At 45.4% G+C, this 17,500-nt stretch overlaps 1 protein-coding gene across 4 annotated transcripts in view; it reads right to left on the reverse strand.

The window, feature by feature from the left end:
* The window catches only part of LOC143319549 (echinoderm microtubule-associated protein-like 6), a 38,048-nt gene that overhangs the window by 541 nt on the left and 20,007 nt on the right, over positions 1-17,500 (reverse strand). For 2 of the 4 annotated variants that reach the window (XM_076728617.1, XM_076728616.1), the window contains 27 exons: positions 17,190-17,290; positions 16,265-16,467; positions 15,485-15,596; positions 14,546-14,673; positions 13,724-13,865; positions 13,449-13,601; positions 13,235-13,366; positions 12,649-12,737; positions 12,400-12,567; positions 11,612-11,813; positions 11,197-11,323; positions 11,032-11,110; positions 10,813-10,942; positions 10,627-10,725; positions 9,889-9,909; positions 9,756-9,770; positions 6,253-6,426; positions 5,608-5,816; positions 5,353-5,510; positions 4,892-5,006; positions 4,257-4,445; positions 3,992-4,164; positions 3,736-3,898; positions 3,372-3,475; positions 2,169-2,322; positions 1,977-2,077; positions 1-619 (listed from right to left, as the gene is read on the reverse strand). The exon at positions 1-619 is cut by the window's left edge and continues 541 nt beyond it. In XM_076728617.1, coding sequence (XP_076584732.1) covers positions 595-619; positions 1,977-2,077; positions 2,169-2,322; positions 3,372-3,475; positions 3,736-3,898; positions 3,992-4,164; positions 4,257-4,445; positions 4,892-5,006; positions 5,353-5,510; positions 5,608-5,816; positions 6,253-6,426; positions 9,756-9,770; positions 9,889-9,909; positions 10,627-10,725; positions 10,813-10,942; positions 11,032-11,110; positions 11,197-11,323; positions 11,612-11,813; positions 12,400-12,567; positions 12,649-12,737; positions 13,235-13,366; positions 13,449-13,601; positions 13,724-13,865; positions 14,546-14,673; positions 15,485-15,596; positions 16,265-16,467; positions 17,190-17,290 — 3,466 coding nt within the window. In that variant the 3' untranslated portion in view covers positions 1-594. The remainder of the gene's footprint in view (positions 620-1,976; positions 2,078-2,168; positions 2,323-3,371; positions 3,476-3,735; positions 3,899-3,991; positions 4,165-4,256; positions 4,446-4,891; positions 5,007-5,352; positions 5,511-5,607; positions 5,817-6,252; positions 6,427-9,755; positions 9,771-9,888; positions 9,910-10,626; positions 10,726-10,812; positions 10,943-11,031; positions 11,111-11,196; positions 11,324-11,611; positions 11,814-12,399; positions 12,568-12,648; positions 12,738-13,234; positions 13,367-13,448; positions 13,602-13,723; positions 13,866-14,545; positions 14,674-15,484; positions 15,597-16,264; positions 16,468-17,189; positions 17,291-17,500) is intronic. The other 2 variants (XM_076728618.1, XM_076728619.1) reach the window with 2 other exon arrangements.

The following is a 17,500-nucleotide window of genomic DNA, read 5'->3' on the forward strand; positions in this document are numbered from 1 at the left end:
CTAACGTTCTCACAGCCTGACTCTTCACCGTCGTCATGTTCCCCCTAAGGTCAGTCTGGGGAACTTTGGACTCTGGGATCCACCTTCTGTTATCATCATCATCATCATCATCATCATCATCATCGTCATCATCAGACAGTACGAGATACAAAAACCAGACAACAGTATCATATGTGTAAAAAGCCCTAAATGGTCACGTTTCATAGCACCACGATTAGAAATAAACTCGTATCAAATGTTTGGTCAGAGTTTGTGAAAAAGGCACCGACAGACGAGACACTGCTACATCAAACAGCTACGAATTCTTCAACGGTTCTGCATCTTTTTCAACAAATCTAACGACACAAAGGTTCAAACACACACACCTGAAACACACACGGCTGCTCCTCAGCGTCACATTAAACACATCTGAATGTACAAGAAGAACGGCGTCACCAGAACCGACAGAACCGTCAGAACCGTCAGAGCAGAACATCCTGCAGCAAAACAGAAGTGTCAGGTTTGATCCCGATGATGTGAGTCCGTCAGCTGAGGTGAGTGCAGCATCGCAGGAGGAGGAGGAGAAGAGCCTGTGGTGGAGGACTCAGGAGGTGTTCACTGACACTTCCACACAAACAAACTGGAGGGAAGAAAGAGGAGAAGACAAGGAGAGAAACAGTCTGATCACTTCTCTAAACCCAACAAAAGATGTTGATCATCACACCGAAGACGAGACATCAGCAGGACTCTGAATCATCTGACGTCTGGATCGGTGTGCAGGCTCAGCCCTCAGCTGAGTCTCACAGGCTAGACTCCACCTGAGGCCTTTATGCCAGCTTCAGGTGTTTTCAACAGCAGGACGTCAACGTGATGCCGAATACATTAATTTAGCTACAGCTTTAACCTGGAGAGAGGACGGACACACACACTGAGACAAACAGAGACAGAGGTCGTTTCTCAGTACGCCAAGTTCGGACTTACGAACTTGGCAGTTCGGACTTAGCGAGTTGGACCTGGGAGTACAGTCTCTCCAGGACGGGAGGACGCAGGACGGTCGTTCTGCAGTTGGGACGGCGGCGTACTTGATGACGTCACCGTCTCGGCTCGTCTGCCGGTTATCACCGAAAACTTTGGAGCAAATTTTAAACTACGCGCTATCGTGATGAATCGACCACAGATTTGAAGTTTTAACATCCACTTTCTCACATACAAAAATCTTAAAACCACATTCCGTACTACTAAAACAGTAGTATTTCGAAACCTGTAACTTTACAGTTGTGAGTCCTCTCCTCCGCCATCGTTGCTACGAAATGCATTCTGGGATATGTGGCTGCCCCAAGTCCACACAAGTCACCACCCGATGCATCCTCGAGAAAATGGGAGGCACAAGAACACGTCCGGGTATTTGACTGTACTTGGCGAGACGCGGACTTTTGAATTGGAACAGAACTTGGACTGAGACTGATGACGTTTCTCAAGTACACAAGAACACAAGTACAGAGAAGAACGCATGTTGAGAAAGGCCTCAAGACACACACGCCTCTTGTGTACAAAGTGTGCTAAGTAGTTTGTTAAGTTTACTGGTTTATGTTTGTTTGGTTTATATTTGTGTGTGTGTGTGTGTGTGTGTGTGTGTGTGTGTTCATGGTGGTTTATGTTGCTAACTGTCATTTCTGTGCTGATTTATAGTTATTTATAGTTATAGTTATAGTTGTTGAAACACAATGACTCCTTGTCATAATGCTCAGTCAAAGGAACCAGTAATCCTGTGGAGAACCAGTAATCCTGTGGGGAGGTCGGCACATGTAGCTGCTCAGACTTGGTACAGCAAACAGTCGTCAAACGAGTCGCTATGGTCAATAGTTGGACATCCAGATGAGGCTGATAGTTTGAGGGTGCATGCAGACATGTACACGAGTGGACTGCTGGCCTTGGTGTTTGCTCTCAGAGTCTCCGTCTAGTTTCTGCAAGTGTTCTTTGGTCGTCTTTAACCTCACCTGCAGTCGCTGCCGCCGGCGCTGATGACGTACTTGTCATCGCAGGAGAAGCGAACGTTTGTCACGTGAGCAGAGTGACCGAAGTAGCGCTTGTGTTTGGCCTGTAAAGTATCAGAAGAACAGAAATATGCGATTTTCTGCTGACGACGTTCTGAATGCTTCAGGAATTCACCATCACAAATGTTCACGTACAAACTTCTCTGAGCACGGGAAGTCAAAGAGCTTGATGAGGCCGAAGTCGTCTCCGGTCACCAGGTTGAGGCCAGCGTGGGAAACACAGGCGCAGTTCACGTCTGCTTTCTCAGTGTTACGAGGCCATACGCCGAGAACCTCGTCACCCAGGATGCTAGAAAGCACACAGAACAAAACAGAATGTTTGGTCTTTTAGATCTACAATGTTTGCTTCCCAGGCTCTGCATCATGTTCTGCTGGTTCTTCTTGTGGCTCCCTGGGTTCTTCACTACGATTCTTAGCTCTACAGTATGTTCCACAATAAATTCCACAGGATCTAGACGTTCCTTAGGATCTAGAGTGGACTGTGTGAATGTCATTACAGGTGCAGGGATGAAAGGACAGTACTGTAGGTGGAGGAGTGCTGTTGGAGACCTCCTCCTCAGCTCATCTGTCCTCCCCATCCAGAACATGTCTGATGTTGTCCCCCAATGAGTGTCCGTTATCTGTCCGTTAGCTTTAACGGTTCAGAATGAATGACACTAGCTCATCAGAGCAGAGAGGTTTACAGCTGATGAAAACCGATTCCAGGTCAGGATCAGTGTCGCATCATTACGTCAACCACTGTTACTATAGAAGCAGACTCCGTCATCGAGAAGATGAAGAAATGTTTGAATCTAAAGAGAGTTCCCTCGGCTCCTCAGGACGTTGCAGTTACTTCCTTTTCCTTCCTTCCTTTTATAAAGTTAGTTCTCCACAGTTAGTTCCCCAGGTTCAATTGTTAGTTCAGTAGGGTCAACAGTTGGTTCCATAGGTGCTACTGTTAGTTCTGTAGGTTCTACAGTTAGTTCCCCAGGTTCCCCTCTGTGCTTTCTTAGCACTACATTTAGTTTGTCAGCTTCGACTCTGTGTTCGTACTGGAGGAAACACCCCTTTGGCATATTAGTTAATTAATCTCTGGTAGTTCCCTCAGACCTCAGTATGGAAAGTCTCTTGATTACAACTTGCATAAGATAGAAATGAACAGTTTATGTAGTTTATTTCTATTTATTTTGACAGCAGAGCTGGTGGTCTGTGTTCCTTTAGCACCACCGTGTAATTATAGTACAACCTACACTCTACAGTATGTTTCTCACACCTTTCAGCATGTTCCCTAAACATAACACATTATTCAGCATATTACAGCACCTGACCTGATCTGATTTTGCATTTAGCCAGCCTCACCTGGTCCAGGTAGCCCAGGTGATCCTCTCAAAAACAGGCTGCTCTGTGACAATCTTCCCTGAGGGAACTTCATGCACCTGCCGAGTGTAGGTGCTGGTGGACACCTGAGATGGAAATGAAGGAGATTTTACAGTTTGGTTAATTCACTGATGGATGACGTCATGAAAAATTTTCACTGGGTGAAACTGTAGAAAAAGCATCAGCTGCTACATCGACCACATTACAAGAACCATTCGTAAAAGGTCAGCAGGTCACAGACCTGCTGAGCTTTGAGCTGTGACCAAACAGTAATCACACTTAGACTCTGACCAAACTGACGTGGTACACTGGTGTCACTACTCTGAAGAAGTCTGCTCTTTTTAACCTGGATGTGCTTGCTGTCAGCAGAGAAGTCGATCTGGATGACGAAGCCAGGGATGTCCTTACAGTAGCCAATCCTGTTCAGGGACGGTCCCAGAGAAAGGTCGTAGAAATCCACAGCACTTTCAACTGAACCCACTGCCAAGAACCGGTTGTCTGGACTGAACCTGAACCACAAATAAATAAATAAATAAATAAATAACTAAATAAGTGTCGTTGTTTGAAGTCCAACAGAGAAGTGTTAAAGGAGAGTGTCCCACCGAATGTCCTGGATGGCGACGCTGCGATCTCTCTTCTTGCCCCAGACGGTGAGGGAGTTGACCAACAGGACGATGAACTCTCCATTCTCCATACCAATGGAAACCATCTCTCCGTTGGGACTGTAAGAGGTGCACTTGGCGGGATGACCCAAACTCACCTTGTTCAGGAGTTTCTAACACAGAAAACAAGATAGCACAACATGTGAGATGACACACCGACACACAGAGAAACCCCAGTCTGCACCCTCAGTCTCTGGATCTGCACCTTATCAGCCAGGTCCCAGATTCGGATGGTCCCGTCATCGCTGGCGGAGATGAAGACGTCTTTGAAAGGGTGAGTAGCCAAACCCCAGATCCCCCCCTGAGTGTGTCCATTGATCATGGTGTTGGAGGCAGCGTTCTTTTCTCCAACTTCTATGATCTCTCCATCTTTAGTTCCCACCAGGATTTTACCCTGGATCACAAAGTTTGGGGTTGTTGATACAGTGTCAAGAATCACGATCATCTCACCTTCAACTGAAGACTTTATTTTCAATGTCCCTAAAATCTGTTGGAATTAAGCTCAGCACAGTATCTGTCCATCTGTCAGCTGTGCAAACATTTTACTCACATCTTTAAAAATTGGGAAAACACAGTGTTCATCCACATCTTCCATTAGCTGCCGTTCTGCAAATATTTTGCAAAGAGGTGACTGGCTGTCATCATCAAACTGACACTAATAACTGCTCTAAAACTGGAGTTGAATTGCCATAATGTGTCATTTAAACTCCATTCCACGCTGTCCTTATGTGTAATGCACTGAAAAATAACTCAAAACCAGATGTACATGGATGCACATGACCTTTCAGTGATTACTGTGAATGACCCCTGTTTGGTTTCATAATGAGAACTGTCTCGTACCTTCCCTCTGCAGACAGATCGGACGTTCTCCACAAGCTGGCCGGTCTCCAGCTGAAACGCTCTGCACCGCTTCATCTCCTGATCCCAGAGCTTCACAGCTCCGCCCTCTTTAGTCCTGTTAGTTACACCAACAAACAGACAGAGTCTAATTCTGTCCTAGCACCCTCTGTCTATACATTATCTCTAATCTAGTGCTCGAAGCAATCACTTTTATTCAAGGCTAACGTTAGCTAAAGCTAATTTTCATTTGCTAGTGCCTCCTCTGGAGTTGTCCCTCCGTCACTGTTCACTGGCTGCCCTCAGTGTATGACTGGCCATGAGCTTGTCAATCAGAAGTTAACGAGACAGATGTGCTGGAGGGCAGAGAGACCTGAACCCTGTCGATATGAAGGAAGTACCGGTTGGTGAATTTCCATCGTGGCTCCAGCTGGTATACAGCATGTTGACATTTGGGTACTCACGGTCGTTCCTTCCCCCCAGTGACGATAAGTCCGTCCCTCAGGGTTGTGTACATAGTGAAGACTGGACCACTGTGCGCTTTCGCCACCACTCGAACCAGGAAGTGTTCCCTCCATACATACACGTCTCCATTTATAGCGCCAGTGAACGTCAGGTTGTTCTGGTGGAGACAAACGCTGACTTGCAACAACTTGTATATAACTTGCATATGTATTTCATTTCTCAAGGTGAGTCAGAACTACAGTTTTAAAACTTACAGCACCAAAGGCAACAGACAGCATGGTCTGCATGCGGCCGTCCTCTACCGAGCCGATCACTCCTTTCTTGTACATGAGCGAACCTCCGACCAGAGTCCAGAACTTGATGTGTTTGATTCCCACCGAAACAAACTGGGTGTCAGAGTCTGGTCTGAACTCTACCACAAAGATCCGCTCAGCGTGCCCACCTTTACTGGTCACTTTGGTGCCTGGCAGAGAGGTCAAAGGTCACTTTCCAAGTGGATATGGTGATTAACTATCTATCTATCTATCTATCTATCTATCTATATATATATATATATATATATATATATATATATATATATGTGAACACAATGTGAATTTTTATCTTTTTGTGTTTATTACAAACAGCCAATGGCTGTGACAGTACAGCCATTAGTCTCAGCTAGCTATCATGACGCACTACCCCTCCCAGGCTGTCCTGACCTAAAGTCAGCAGTCCATTGCCTGACATGGGAGCTGATTAAGCTCACCTGGACCCTGACAATCTTGTTGAGGACACTATACTGAGAGAACTCTACTGCCTCTGATTCTTTAGTTTGGAGAGAGACGTTAGATCATTTAACATTTTTAAACTAATCGCACAGTTTCAAATGATTTCAGAAATGAGAAAAATGTTTGTACCTTCCTGCCACCTCCACACTGTGATGGTATGTTCAGGCTCCACTCCCACAGAGAGCAGCAGCTTTCCTGTAGCACTGAAGTTGACATAGCCAACACCTTTGGCATGGGAACAGCGAAGAATGGACAGGGTCTGCTTGGTCATGGCATCCCACACATGGATGGATGGAGCGAGACCTGTGAGAAGATACCAGAACCATAGGAACCAAAGAACTGAGGAACCACAGAAGCATAGGCATCAAGTAATCCAGGACCTAAAGATACAAGGAACTGTGGACCTGAGGATCTAAGACAGTAAGGTGGGTACTACGGTAGCCCAAGAAGCTAAGGTATCAAGCAGCCAAGGATTGTAGCATCCAGAGGCCAATATCATTAAGATAGCAATGAAACTGAGGAACCTAGAACCTAGAACCAATGAACCTAAGAACCACAGTATCAAGAAATCAAGAGACCAAAGATCTCATGAACTGTGGTACCAAGGACCAAAGACATTAAGGTGGCCAAGGAACCATGGAACCAAGGTATCAACTAGCCCAGGACCTAAGGATCTCAGGGACTGTGGACCCTGTAACCTGTGGCCTTGAGGGAGCCTCAGAAGCATGGAACCAATGGACCAAGAAACTAAAGTGTGAAACATCAAAAGACCTTAGCATCCTTACAACTGTAAAACCAAGGATTTAAGGAACATCAGGACCAAGGAACCTAAGATCCACAGTATCAAGGAGCAAAGGAACAACAGTTGCCAGGAACTGTGGAACCAACACGCAAGGTCAGGCTTTTAGGAACCAAAGGGGCAAGGTACTAAGGTAATGATCAGACAAGAACCTTGGGAATCTAAGGAATCCATGAACTAAAGTAGTAAGGAAAGAAGAAGGAATGAAAGAACGGAAAAACAACAGAAAAATGGAAACACAAATGGGATCAAAGTGTTGATTGACCAAGGAACCAGAGAATTAAGGAACTGAGGAATGGAGATGCTGAGCATCAGGGAGAACAGGCTAAGAGGTAGGCAGGTAGGGAACCAGTGATTGGACATGCTCTAATGATCATTCACTACTTTCATATTGTTCATGGGTAGGACAGGACTGGTACTGACATGCTGATTCAACAGAGCAGAACTGATAAGTGACTGTTTTGGATTCAGAGTTGGGACAATCAAATCAAAATCTGCTTCTTTTCACTCCATCCTGTTTCTGCATTCACAGCAAACACTTCACATTTTTGGCCATGATCACATAGGACCCCTTTCTTCTGGTGTCTGAAGTCAGCACAAATAATGTTTTGGCACAAGTTGACTCATTGCAAACCAAATCAGAGGTTGCAAAGTTCAAGGAAGTCAAAAACTGCTGATACCAACAGGGACAGATGGATCAGTATCAGTGACTGAAAACTTTTCATCATCTTCTGCTTCAATCTTCTGTGGTGTACCCCAAGGCTCAATTTTAGGCCCTACTGTATTTGCACTACATATGTTTCCACTGGGGTCTGTTTTTAGAAAACACAACCTTCCATAACATTTGATTCAATCATTTTTTGGGGGTTCTATCCTAAAAATGTGTGTATTTATAATTTAATCTAATCCTTTAAACACACAGTCTCATTGAAATCAGGAATTCTTTTTCAAGAGAGACTTGAGTATAAAATACTGGACATACACAGTTTAAGTAAAGACAGTCGCACAGACAATTCACAGACACACTCTATACATTTTCTACCATTAAGAAAAAACATTTACAAGTGTGATTCCAAATGCTTAAGTACTACATGATGTTCAAATGAAATATGAGAATGCTTTTTTGGAGGTTATTCAATTTGCATGAAGCTTAGTATTTGAACCAAATACTGAATTTAAATGTAACCAGAGAGCAGAGTTAAAAGGTCATTTTTATAGAGAAACATACAATGCTGCTCCATGTGCTGAAACTTTTTCCACCGCAGCTCCCAGAACAGTTTACAGTCTAAAGAATCTGCTTCTGAGTTCCCTCAATTAAGATTAATTAATAGTATTATTTAATTTCTCTGTAAAGTATTTAGTGAAAATATTTTGTCTGAAATCTGTCCGGAAGGTGTTCTGCTCTGGACCCAAGCGCTGGACACAAAGTCCCATGTGATCATGGCTAAAATAACACCGCTGCATTCAATGGCCTGTATCCTCTGCATCAGTGCAACAGATCCAGATCCTACAAGACCTACCTGACCACAGTACAGACAGCACATACAGGAACCACCCAGGCTAGTTGGGCTAGTTTAGCATGCGAATAAGAGGTGCTAAGCAAGGCTTTGTACTTAGTCTCATGCTAATACTAACATGGAGCACATTGAAAACACAGAAGGTTTTTCATCCACACTAATGTATTCAGGTTTTCTACACTTCAACATGAAAAACACATCAAACTTTGAATCTCTTCCTCAGCTTCCTCATTAATGGTGGCTGAAGTGAAGGTTGATTTATTGACAAAATGATCTTAACTCAAAGTTGAGTAACTAGTTTGTTCCAGAGCTTTCAAATACATATATACCAAGACAAGTGCTTCCATTGATGACTGTGAGACAAATTCTATTAGCTCTGAAAAAAGTGGACGTGGAGTTAATATTTTTTGACACAAAATGAGTCAATAGCATCAGTTTCTGGTCAGAGGCCGAACCTCCTGGAGGTCTCATCAGTTTGGTGTAGTGGCTCCAGTCCAGATGGAAGAGCGTCACACATATTCTTTGAATTCTTCCAGTTTGAGTCATTGGTTTTCGGAAACCTCAAGAATATTTTTGTTGGTCTGCTGTGGAACTTTCATTGGAGTAAATGGGAGAGTATGTAGTTCTCCTGGTCCCAGCAGGTTAAAGCCCTGTTCTGTCTCTTCTGACTCTCTCCGTGACCTCAGATTTAAAGTATTTTCAGCCACCAAGAGGTTGCCAACACTCCGCCACCTTCATCTGATCCTTCTGCCGACGTGTCCTCTACAGGTGTGCTATCCACCAAGTGCAATATATATACTGAATATATCCACGTAGACAGACAGAGTGGGCTTCAGATTACTGCAGAGGGAATGTTTAGCAATGTAATTTCATAATCGTTGTGTACCGAGCAGATAAAACAGCTTGTGCTGATTAACCTGATTATTCACTGTGAATGAATTACTATATAATTCAGGGACCTCAGATATGAATGAAAGTGGGAATCACCTTTCAGGAGCTGAAATCTCCACATTATCAAACATGTTTTCTGTAAATCATGCTTCATCGCTAACGTCCCCCTGCACTGCTGTCCTGTCATCCCTTCCCAGGAGATTTAACCATCGTTCACATTTGGCCTCACGTGACAACTCCAGCGACTGTCGGTACGACAGCCAAGTCCAGTTTCCAGTGGCGGGAAACGGTGGTTAAATATGAATGGACTGCGTAAAGAAGCCGTGTTTTCATCTGAATCCACATTAGTGCAGACGTAGTCTTGGGGGGTCGAGCTACAAACAACTACAGCAGACCTGAACAGGATCCTGACTGCTGATACTCACCGGACACTTCAGCCTCTACACACCGAGAGCGAACGACACCAACAGGTTAAACGCTGCGTTCTTCACATCAGTGTAAACACAATCATGCCTGTGAATGTGGCCAATGACAGCAGAAAGGTGAGCAGGGTCTTACCTGGCAGGTCAGTGATGTCACCTGGAGATGAGGTGAGGCGGTGACAATGAGGAAGCAGTGGAAAAGAAAAGAAGTGCAATGGGCGAAAAGCAGCCAGTCATGCATGAGAGCAACACAGTGATCAATACTTGAACTCTGCCACCTGTTTCTACAAGCTGAATGTCTGCGTGTAGATACACAGTCTGAGGTTTTTATACACACAGATACACACCGAGGTCTGAAATACTATAAACAGGTTTTCATACACAGAGAGATACATACTGAGGTCTGACGCACTGGAACCAGGCTTTTAACACCGTCACTTTATGGTGGTTTTGCTTCTCTTTGTAGTTATTTGTCTTTTGGGAAATGTTGCGAGTCACTTCAAACAGAGACTCAGGGGCCTGCTGCCCCCTCGGGCCCCTGGGCCTGAACCCAGCAGGCTCAGGGGCCTGCTGCACCCTCGGGCCCCTGGGCCTGAACCCAGCAGGCTCAGGGGCCTGCTGCCCCCTCGGGCCCCTGGGCCTGAACCCAGCAGGCTCAGGGGCCTGCGGCACCCTCGGGCCCCTGGGCCTGAACCTAGCAGGCCCTGTCAATCATCCATTCAGTCTTATCATCAGGCAGTTAAGAATCATTTCAGAGTGATTTTCAGAATCATAGCTGCAGATATTTAACACAGACTGACGCTGGTCCACATTTCTGGACTGTAACTGGACTTCAGAGCGTGAACTGAGCTTTGATTTCAGCTCTGAGACTCACCGATCTGTCCTGTAGCGATGACGTTTTGGTATTTTGGGTGTTGATTGACGGTCAGACAGAGGATGTCGTCGGTGTGTTCCAGGTAGAAACTCTGAGTTCCTGTAGGGACAGGAAGTAGGAAGTGAGACATCACCTTCAACAACAACGACATTTAAAATCAGACGCTCAGTCTGAAGGTTAACTGACCGGCGGACAAGTTCTGGATGACCACGGCTGCAGCGGTATGGAAGATGATGTCGGCGCCGTCGTTGAGGTAATGCAGGTTGTTGCGGCAGTCGAAGCCTCGGTAGCCAAAGACGTGCTCCAAAACCAGCTCCTGAAAACCAGACGTGACAGAGGAGAGACAAGCAGCTGTTTACAGTGAAACCATGTGACGGAGGACTGACGGTGCAGCCTCGTACCGACCTCCAGCGCCTTCTTCTTCTTGGTCACATTGTTCCGCAGCAGTTTGTCAGGCAGCGGTGCAGCTCGACTCACAGGAGGCCTGAACGGGAAACCAGTTCAGAACACATCAGTACAACACTGTGTGTGTGTGTGTGTGTGTGTGTGTGTGTGTGTGTGTGTGCGTACCTCTCCTCCACAGGAAGCTCTTTGTGCTGCAGGTGAGGTCTGGTTCCTGACATGTTCCTGATGCTGGCAGAGTAGATCTTGGTGACATAGTCCACCAGCTTCTCCCGGGCCACGTCACTATCATACCCTGAAACCAGGACGAGTCCGTCACATGACTGTTTCCTCTGCGAGCAGACAGCTGAACACATCACACATCAATCATTCAGTCAAGGCCTTGAAATGGTTTCATGACTTTTCCAGGCCTGCGTTTGGACCAATCGACAGCCGCATCAGGTGCAGTACCTCTAACGTCCACCAGAGGCTGCTGCGATCAAACTGACTGTATGGAAGTGAGTGAGGAAACATCTGAAAACAGGTTCAGCAGATTCACAGAAGGAGACTTCAGAATAAAAGCTCAGTCCAGACTTCCTGTTACCTCCGTCCTCCTCCGTGTCGTCGTCTGATTCCTCGCTGTCAACAGCTTTGCTCTCTTTGTGACCCGGCGGCTCTCTGGTCCAGATCATCAGCGCCGTGTCGGCCCCGCCCACAGACAGCAGCACGGAGTCGTCGTTGGACCAGCGGACGTTCGTCACGTTGGTGCTGTGACCCACGTACTTCTTAAACTTGGCAAACTGGCCCTGAGGTCAGTTTGTGAGGTGGAACAGAGAAAAATCAGACGTGAAGATCTGAGATGTAATTTGGGTAAAACTCATTTGAAAACTCGGCTCAGATATCCGTTTTCCGGATCGTCCCACGCTGCACCGGGAGCCAGCGGACATCGTCATCAGACGACAGCCAATGGGTTCACTGATCCATAATAAACATCACCTGTGATTAAATTCTTTGAAATCTTGCAAACCTTTAAATAAGTTTTGGCAAAATAGAGTGTGAATTAGTGCGTGTTTGCATTTCCTACTTCTGCACCGTCACAGTGATCAGATGATTCACGATCTGAGGATTAATAAGCATTAAGTACTCTGAGCTGTAGTTTTACGCAACTCTGTTCAGACGTCACAAGCAGCCTTAACAACAAAAAGACCAAATACAAAAACAGCCTGAAAGACAAAGGGGACAGAAAACAGCTGTACACTGTTTTCTGTCGGGTCTCCAGTCAGCTCTTGTTACCCAGAACAACCAGAGCTTCATGATGGTGAGTCCAGTCAGATTCACAGTCACATTTCCCTCACAGACAAAGTAAAAGACATCAGACCGAGTGCGTCTCACCCTGGACGGGAAGCTGAACAGTTTGAGGAAGCCAAAGTCGTCTCCAGTGGCGAGCAGTTTACGATCTTTGGTGAGCGAGGCGGCGTTAACGAAGCTGAGCGCTGGCCATATTCCCTCACAGGTGGGACCCAGAACAGAAGTCCAGCTCGCCCAGTCCAGCTTCTCAAACTGGAAGCACACAAAGATGTGTGTCTGTGCAGGCATGGAAAGACCCCGACGAGTTCAGAGACAACATCAACACAGACTGACCTCTGCGATGCTGATGTTCTGTTTACGTCCTCGAGGAGCCTCAAAGAAAAGCTGCTCTTTGGCTCCAGTGTTCACCTGCAGCAGTTTACCTGTCGACACAAACACCGGAAAGAGTCCAAACTCTAACAAAACCAAAATCACTTTATTTTATGTACGGTGGTCTTTTTAGGACACCTCAGACGTTGCACCGTCAGACTGGATCAGTTTTCATGAGGCTGAGCTGGACTGAATGCTAACATCAGTACACAGCTAGCGTTAGCGACAGCATGTTAGCAGGGACGCTGCCATTTGACTTGACATTTTAGCATGCTAGCATGTTAACATTAGTACATACATTCGAGTGGTATCATGTACATCTAATATATGTCTGACATGCTAGCCTGTAAGCGTGCTAACATGCTAAGCTGTTGAGCTAGCATGCTAACTTGAATTTCATTGTACAGTTTTGACAGTGTTGACCTGATGGTGGCGCCACATCAAAACTTGACTGATCCCTGCAGCTGCACTGATACCATGTCCAAAACGTCACCTGCCGTTAACAGTTAGAGTGTTAGCATAGCAGCAGTACAGGTGAATGTGTGTTCACCTCTGGAGTCCCAGTCGATGTGTGTGATGTAGCTGCCGGCTCCTTTACAGATGCCCACTCTCTTACTGGTCAGGACGTTGTAGATGTCCACAAAGGAATCATGGGATGCCACAGCGAGGTACTTCCCCGTGTCTGAAACACACAGAGCTGTTACTCATCTCCCACTCACCTGTCGTCATCTTCTGTGTCACATCTGTGTGGTGAGTTCAGGTACCTTGGGAGAAGCGGATGTCTGAGATGAGCTCCCTGCGGTGGTGGAAGGTCACCATGTCCTCCAGCGTGTCGGCGTTCACCACCAGGAAGCTGCCGTCGTTCAGACCGACCGCCAGAGCTTTACCGTCAGGAGAGAAGGCACAGCACCGCCCACCTGACGGGAAACTCACAGGTAACACCAAGGTAACACACACACACACACACACACACACACAGGTAACACACAGGTAAAACACACACAGATAAATGGGGATACTCAGATTTCCTCCCTCTCACCCTTCTTGAGTTTGCGGACAGCGACCATGCGGTGATTGGCCGACAGCTCCCAGATCCTCAGAGTTTTGTCATCGCTGACGGTGGCACAGACAGGAAGTAGAGGGTGAGCCGCTAAACCCCACACCTCCCCCTCCATGTGACCCTGAACACAACACACACGGGTAACATTTAGTACAGCAGGAAATGAAGGGAGCTCAACACAGAACATGCTGCTTCATGTTTCAGGTCCTGGAGATGTTATCAATGCTGCGTCATGTTTCAGGTCCTGGAGATGTTATCAATGCTGCTTCATGTTTCAGGTCCTGGAGATGTTATTAATGCTGCGTCATGTTTCAGGTCCTGGAGATGTTATTAATGTTGCGTCATGTTTCAGGTCCTGGAGATGTTATTAATGCTGCGTCATGTTTCAGGTCCTGGAGATGTTATCAATGCTGCGTCATGTTTCAGGTCCTGGAGATGTTATCAATGCTGCGTCATGTTTCAGGTCCTGGAGATGTTATTAATGCTGCGTCATGTTTCAGGTCCTGGAGATGTTATCAATGCTGCGTCATGTTTCAGGTCCTGGAGATGTTATTAATGCTGCGTCATGTTTCAGGTCCTGGAGATGTTATTAATGCTGCGTCAAATAAAACAACTCCATCTTCAACAATGTGGAAGAAATGTTTCTGAGTTGATGGTCTGACAGATAATCAATCGATCAGGTGACTGATCAGACTTGACATCAAACTGAACTTCAAACCACCGATTAGCTGCTCTCAGCTGCAGCCACGTGATGATAACATGACTGTTAATTCTTACGTCTTCATATTTCTATATTCAGACCTGAACCAGCAGCGTCATCGGTCCACCCTTGTCGATCTCCAGGATTTCTCCGTTCTTTGTTCCTAACAGGATGTGACCGTGACCCAGAGTGATGGCTCTGATGGACGGGTTGTCCTCCAGCAGCAGACCTGAGTCAGAGAGATGTGACTTCAGATGAAAACAGCTTTCACCGCAGAGACAAATAAGACTACAATATGAAAGAATATAACAGAAAACTATCAAAGCTTTATTCTTTTTATGGGTTACAGGCATGAGCTCCATCAGCCTGTGCGTGTGTCTGACATCAGGGTCATTTTTCCCTCAGTGATGACTGCAGACACACTGAGCTCCTGTCAGTCTGTGACCTGGCTGCTCCTCCTCTCAGGTAACAGTTAGCTGTTAGCTAATGCTGTTAGTAGTTAGCTGCTGTTGTTAGCTGATGATGTTAGCTGATGCTGTTAGCTGTTAGCTGATGCTGTTAGCAGTTAGCTTTTAGCGGTTAGCTTTTAGCAGGGTACTCATAGATGTACAGACTGGATCACTGTGATACTGAAGAAAACTCCTCAGTCCTGCAGGCCTCTTCTGTGGTTTCTCAGTGGATTTCTGGAGGTTTGTTCTGGATCCTCAGAGATAATGATCTCCACAGGAAGTGACGTCACTCTGAACCAGATCAACATGTGTTTCATGTCCATGAGTTCACATCTGACTGATTCTGAAGAGGAGGAGGGAGGAGTGTGACTCTAATTCACCTCCTGCAGTATCTTTGCCTCCTCTGACTCTTTGCTCTGAAACATGTGGACATGTCTGCTCTTCATAACTTTGGTCCTTCATCATGAACTGCTGTCATTACTGTCTGTCTGTCTTCACTCATCATCCTAAATTAAGTGAACTGCAAAATCATCCTTTACTCTTCATCACTTCAGAGATGGTAACGATTCATAAAAAAAGAGAAAATCAAACCTTTGGACGACGGAGAGAGAGCGGCTCTCTTGATGGCGTACGTCTTCAAACATCTCTCAAACATGTCGTCCCAGAGCTCCACGATGCCGTCCTTCCCCCCCGTCACGAAACCCTGGACAGTGAATGCATCACGGGACACAGAAAACAAGCAGCAGTGATCATCTTCAGTCTGTTTATGTTTATCATCTACAACATCGACGTCCACGCAAACTTCACAAGTTCACATTCAGACTTCACATCTACGGAAGCCTCGAACAGACAAAAAGAAAAACTCAAATCACATCATTAAACTGACTTTTCCCTCAAATCCTTGTTCTGACAATATTTTTCATCTTTTTCCACGTTTCATAACAATATTAGTCCTGAGGTCTTTTTTCTTATGAGTTTATTCTTGTACTATAATTATTTTGTCTTTGTCCGTAATATTCAGCCTTATTTCATAAATTTCATTATAATTTCCTTGTGAAATTAGTACAAACTTTTTACAAAAAAACATTTTTTTCTAAAAGAATTCTGACCTTTCTAGTAAAATTAAAATTAGAAATGTATTTTTTAGAATATAATTGTGACTTTTGGGAAATTGAATTTTTTCTCCTTAAATATTAAAACTTATAATTTCGTAGCTCATGAGGTCGTAGTGGTTCTAATTCTCCATCATCATCCATACGAGAATCTCCCTCCTCATCCTCTTTTAGATGATGATCCAGAGTTAACTGGTACAGATAAGTGATAGCTGGGCGATGTCTCTGACGCAGGTGTTCCAGGTGTTCCAGGTGTTACCTTGTCCAGGGAGCACATGGCGAACACGGGGCCATCGTGGGCTTTGATGGTCTTGATGAGCGTCGTGTCTCTCCAGATGTATACATCTCCATTGGTGGCTCCGGAGAAGACCAGGTCCTCCGATCGACCGTAACATGCCGACATCATTGTCTCCTGCTTCCCCAGGTTCCCAAAAATCCCTCGTTTAAACGTCAGACCGCCACCTGCAGGCGAGAGCGGGAATGTCTGCTGCTGATGGATTAAAGGTTACAGTGAAACACAACATATTTAAGGACACTCTGGGACTTTAGAGACATAGGTCCAGGATGTATTTAGCCTAGCTTAGCACAAAGACTGGAACCAGGAGGAAACTGTTAACCTAGCAGAACAATAGACTTCTTTTCATTTATTTAATATTTTTGTTGAAATTCCTGGTTTTAACATCCTGAAGTTAAAAAAAGTAGCTCTATGAGACCATTAGCATGCTAACATCCTCGGAATAACAATGCTAGCATGCTAATGTGAAGCAGGCATAATGTTTGTCAAGATCACTGTGTTAGCATGCTAACGTTAGCTGGTCCAGCTGAGGCACAACATCTTTAACTCTGCAGATATTTGTCAAACCAAAGTGTTTGACACATTAACACGTTGACCTGATGATGGTGCTAGAGGGTCAATGAAGTCCATCCTGAGGGAAACATGAACCTCTGAAGTCTGGATCGAAGTGGAGGACAGACGTCACTAAGATTTCATGAGTCATGAAAAACTTTTTGTGTCGTTTTCTCATTTATTCATTTGGTTCTGAAGCTTCTTCCTCTAATCTTCTTTTTGCCAACTCAGCGTCAGTAGAACAATGATTATTTCAACAGGTAATGAACCCTGACCCTCTCACCTGAGAATCAAGGTGTGTTTCAGGTAAATGAGGAGAGAAAACAGCGTTCAGTACCTGAATGCTGCCAGAACTTGATGTGTTTCATGCCAACCGTCAGCAGTTTGTCCATCCTGAACGGGTTACTCTTCACCACAAAGATTTTGTCTTTATGGCCCCTGCAGGACAGTCCGCCATTATTCTCTATGTTTATTATTGTCCACAAATCTCAACTTCACACTCAAGACAACGACATCTCTGACTTCCTGTCTGTGGCTGTCAGCTACAAGTTCATTGGTTCCTACTGACGGCCTGAATGTCTTCATCTTAAGGACAAACTGCAGTCATTTCTTAAAACAGCACAAAGGTAACAACACATCTGGAAACCC

This window comes from Chaetodon auriga, chromosome 4 (genome assembly GCF_051107435.1).
Source record: "Chaetodon auriga isolate fChaAug3 chromosome 4, fChaAug3.hap1, whole genome shotgun sequence".
In the NCBI taxonomy this organism is placed as follows: domain Eukaryota; kingdom Metazoa; phylum Chordata; class Actinopteri; order Chaetodontiformes; family Chaetodontidae; genus Chaetodon; species Chaetodon auriga.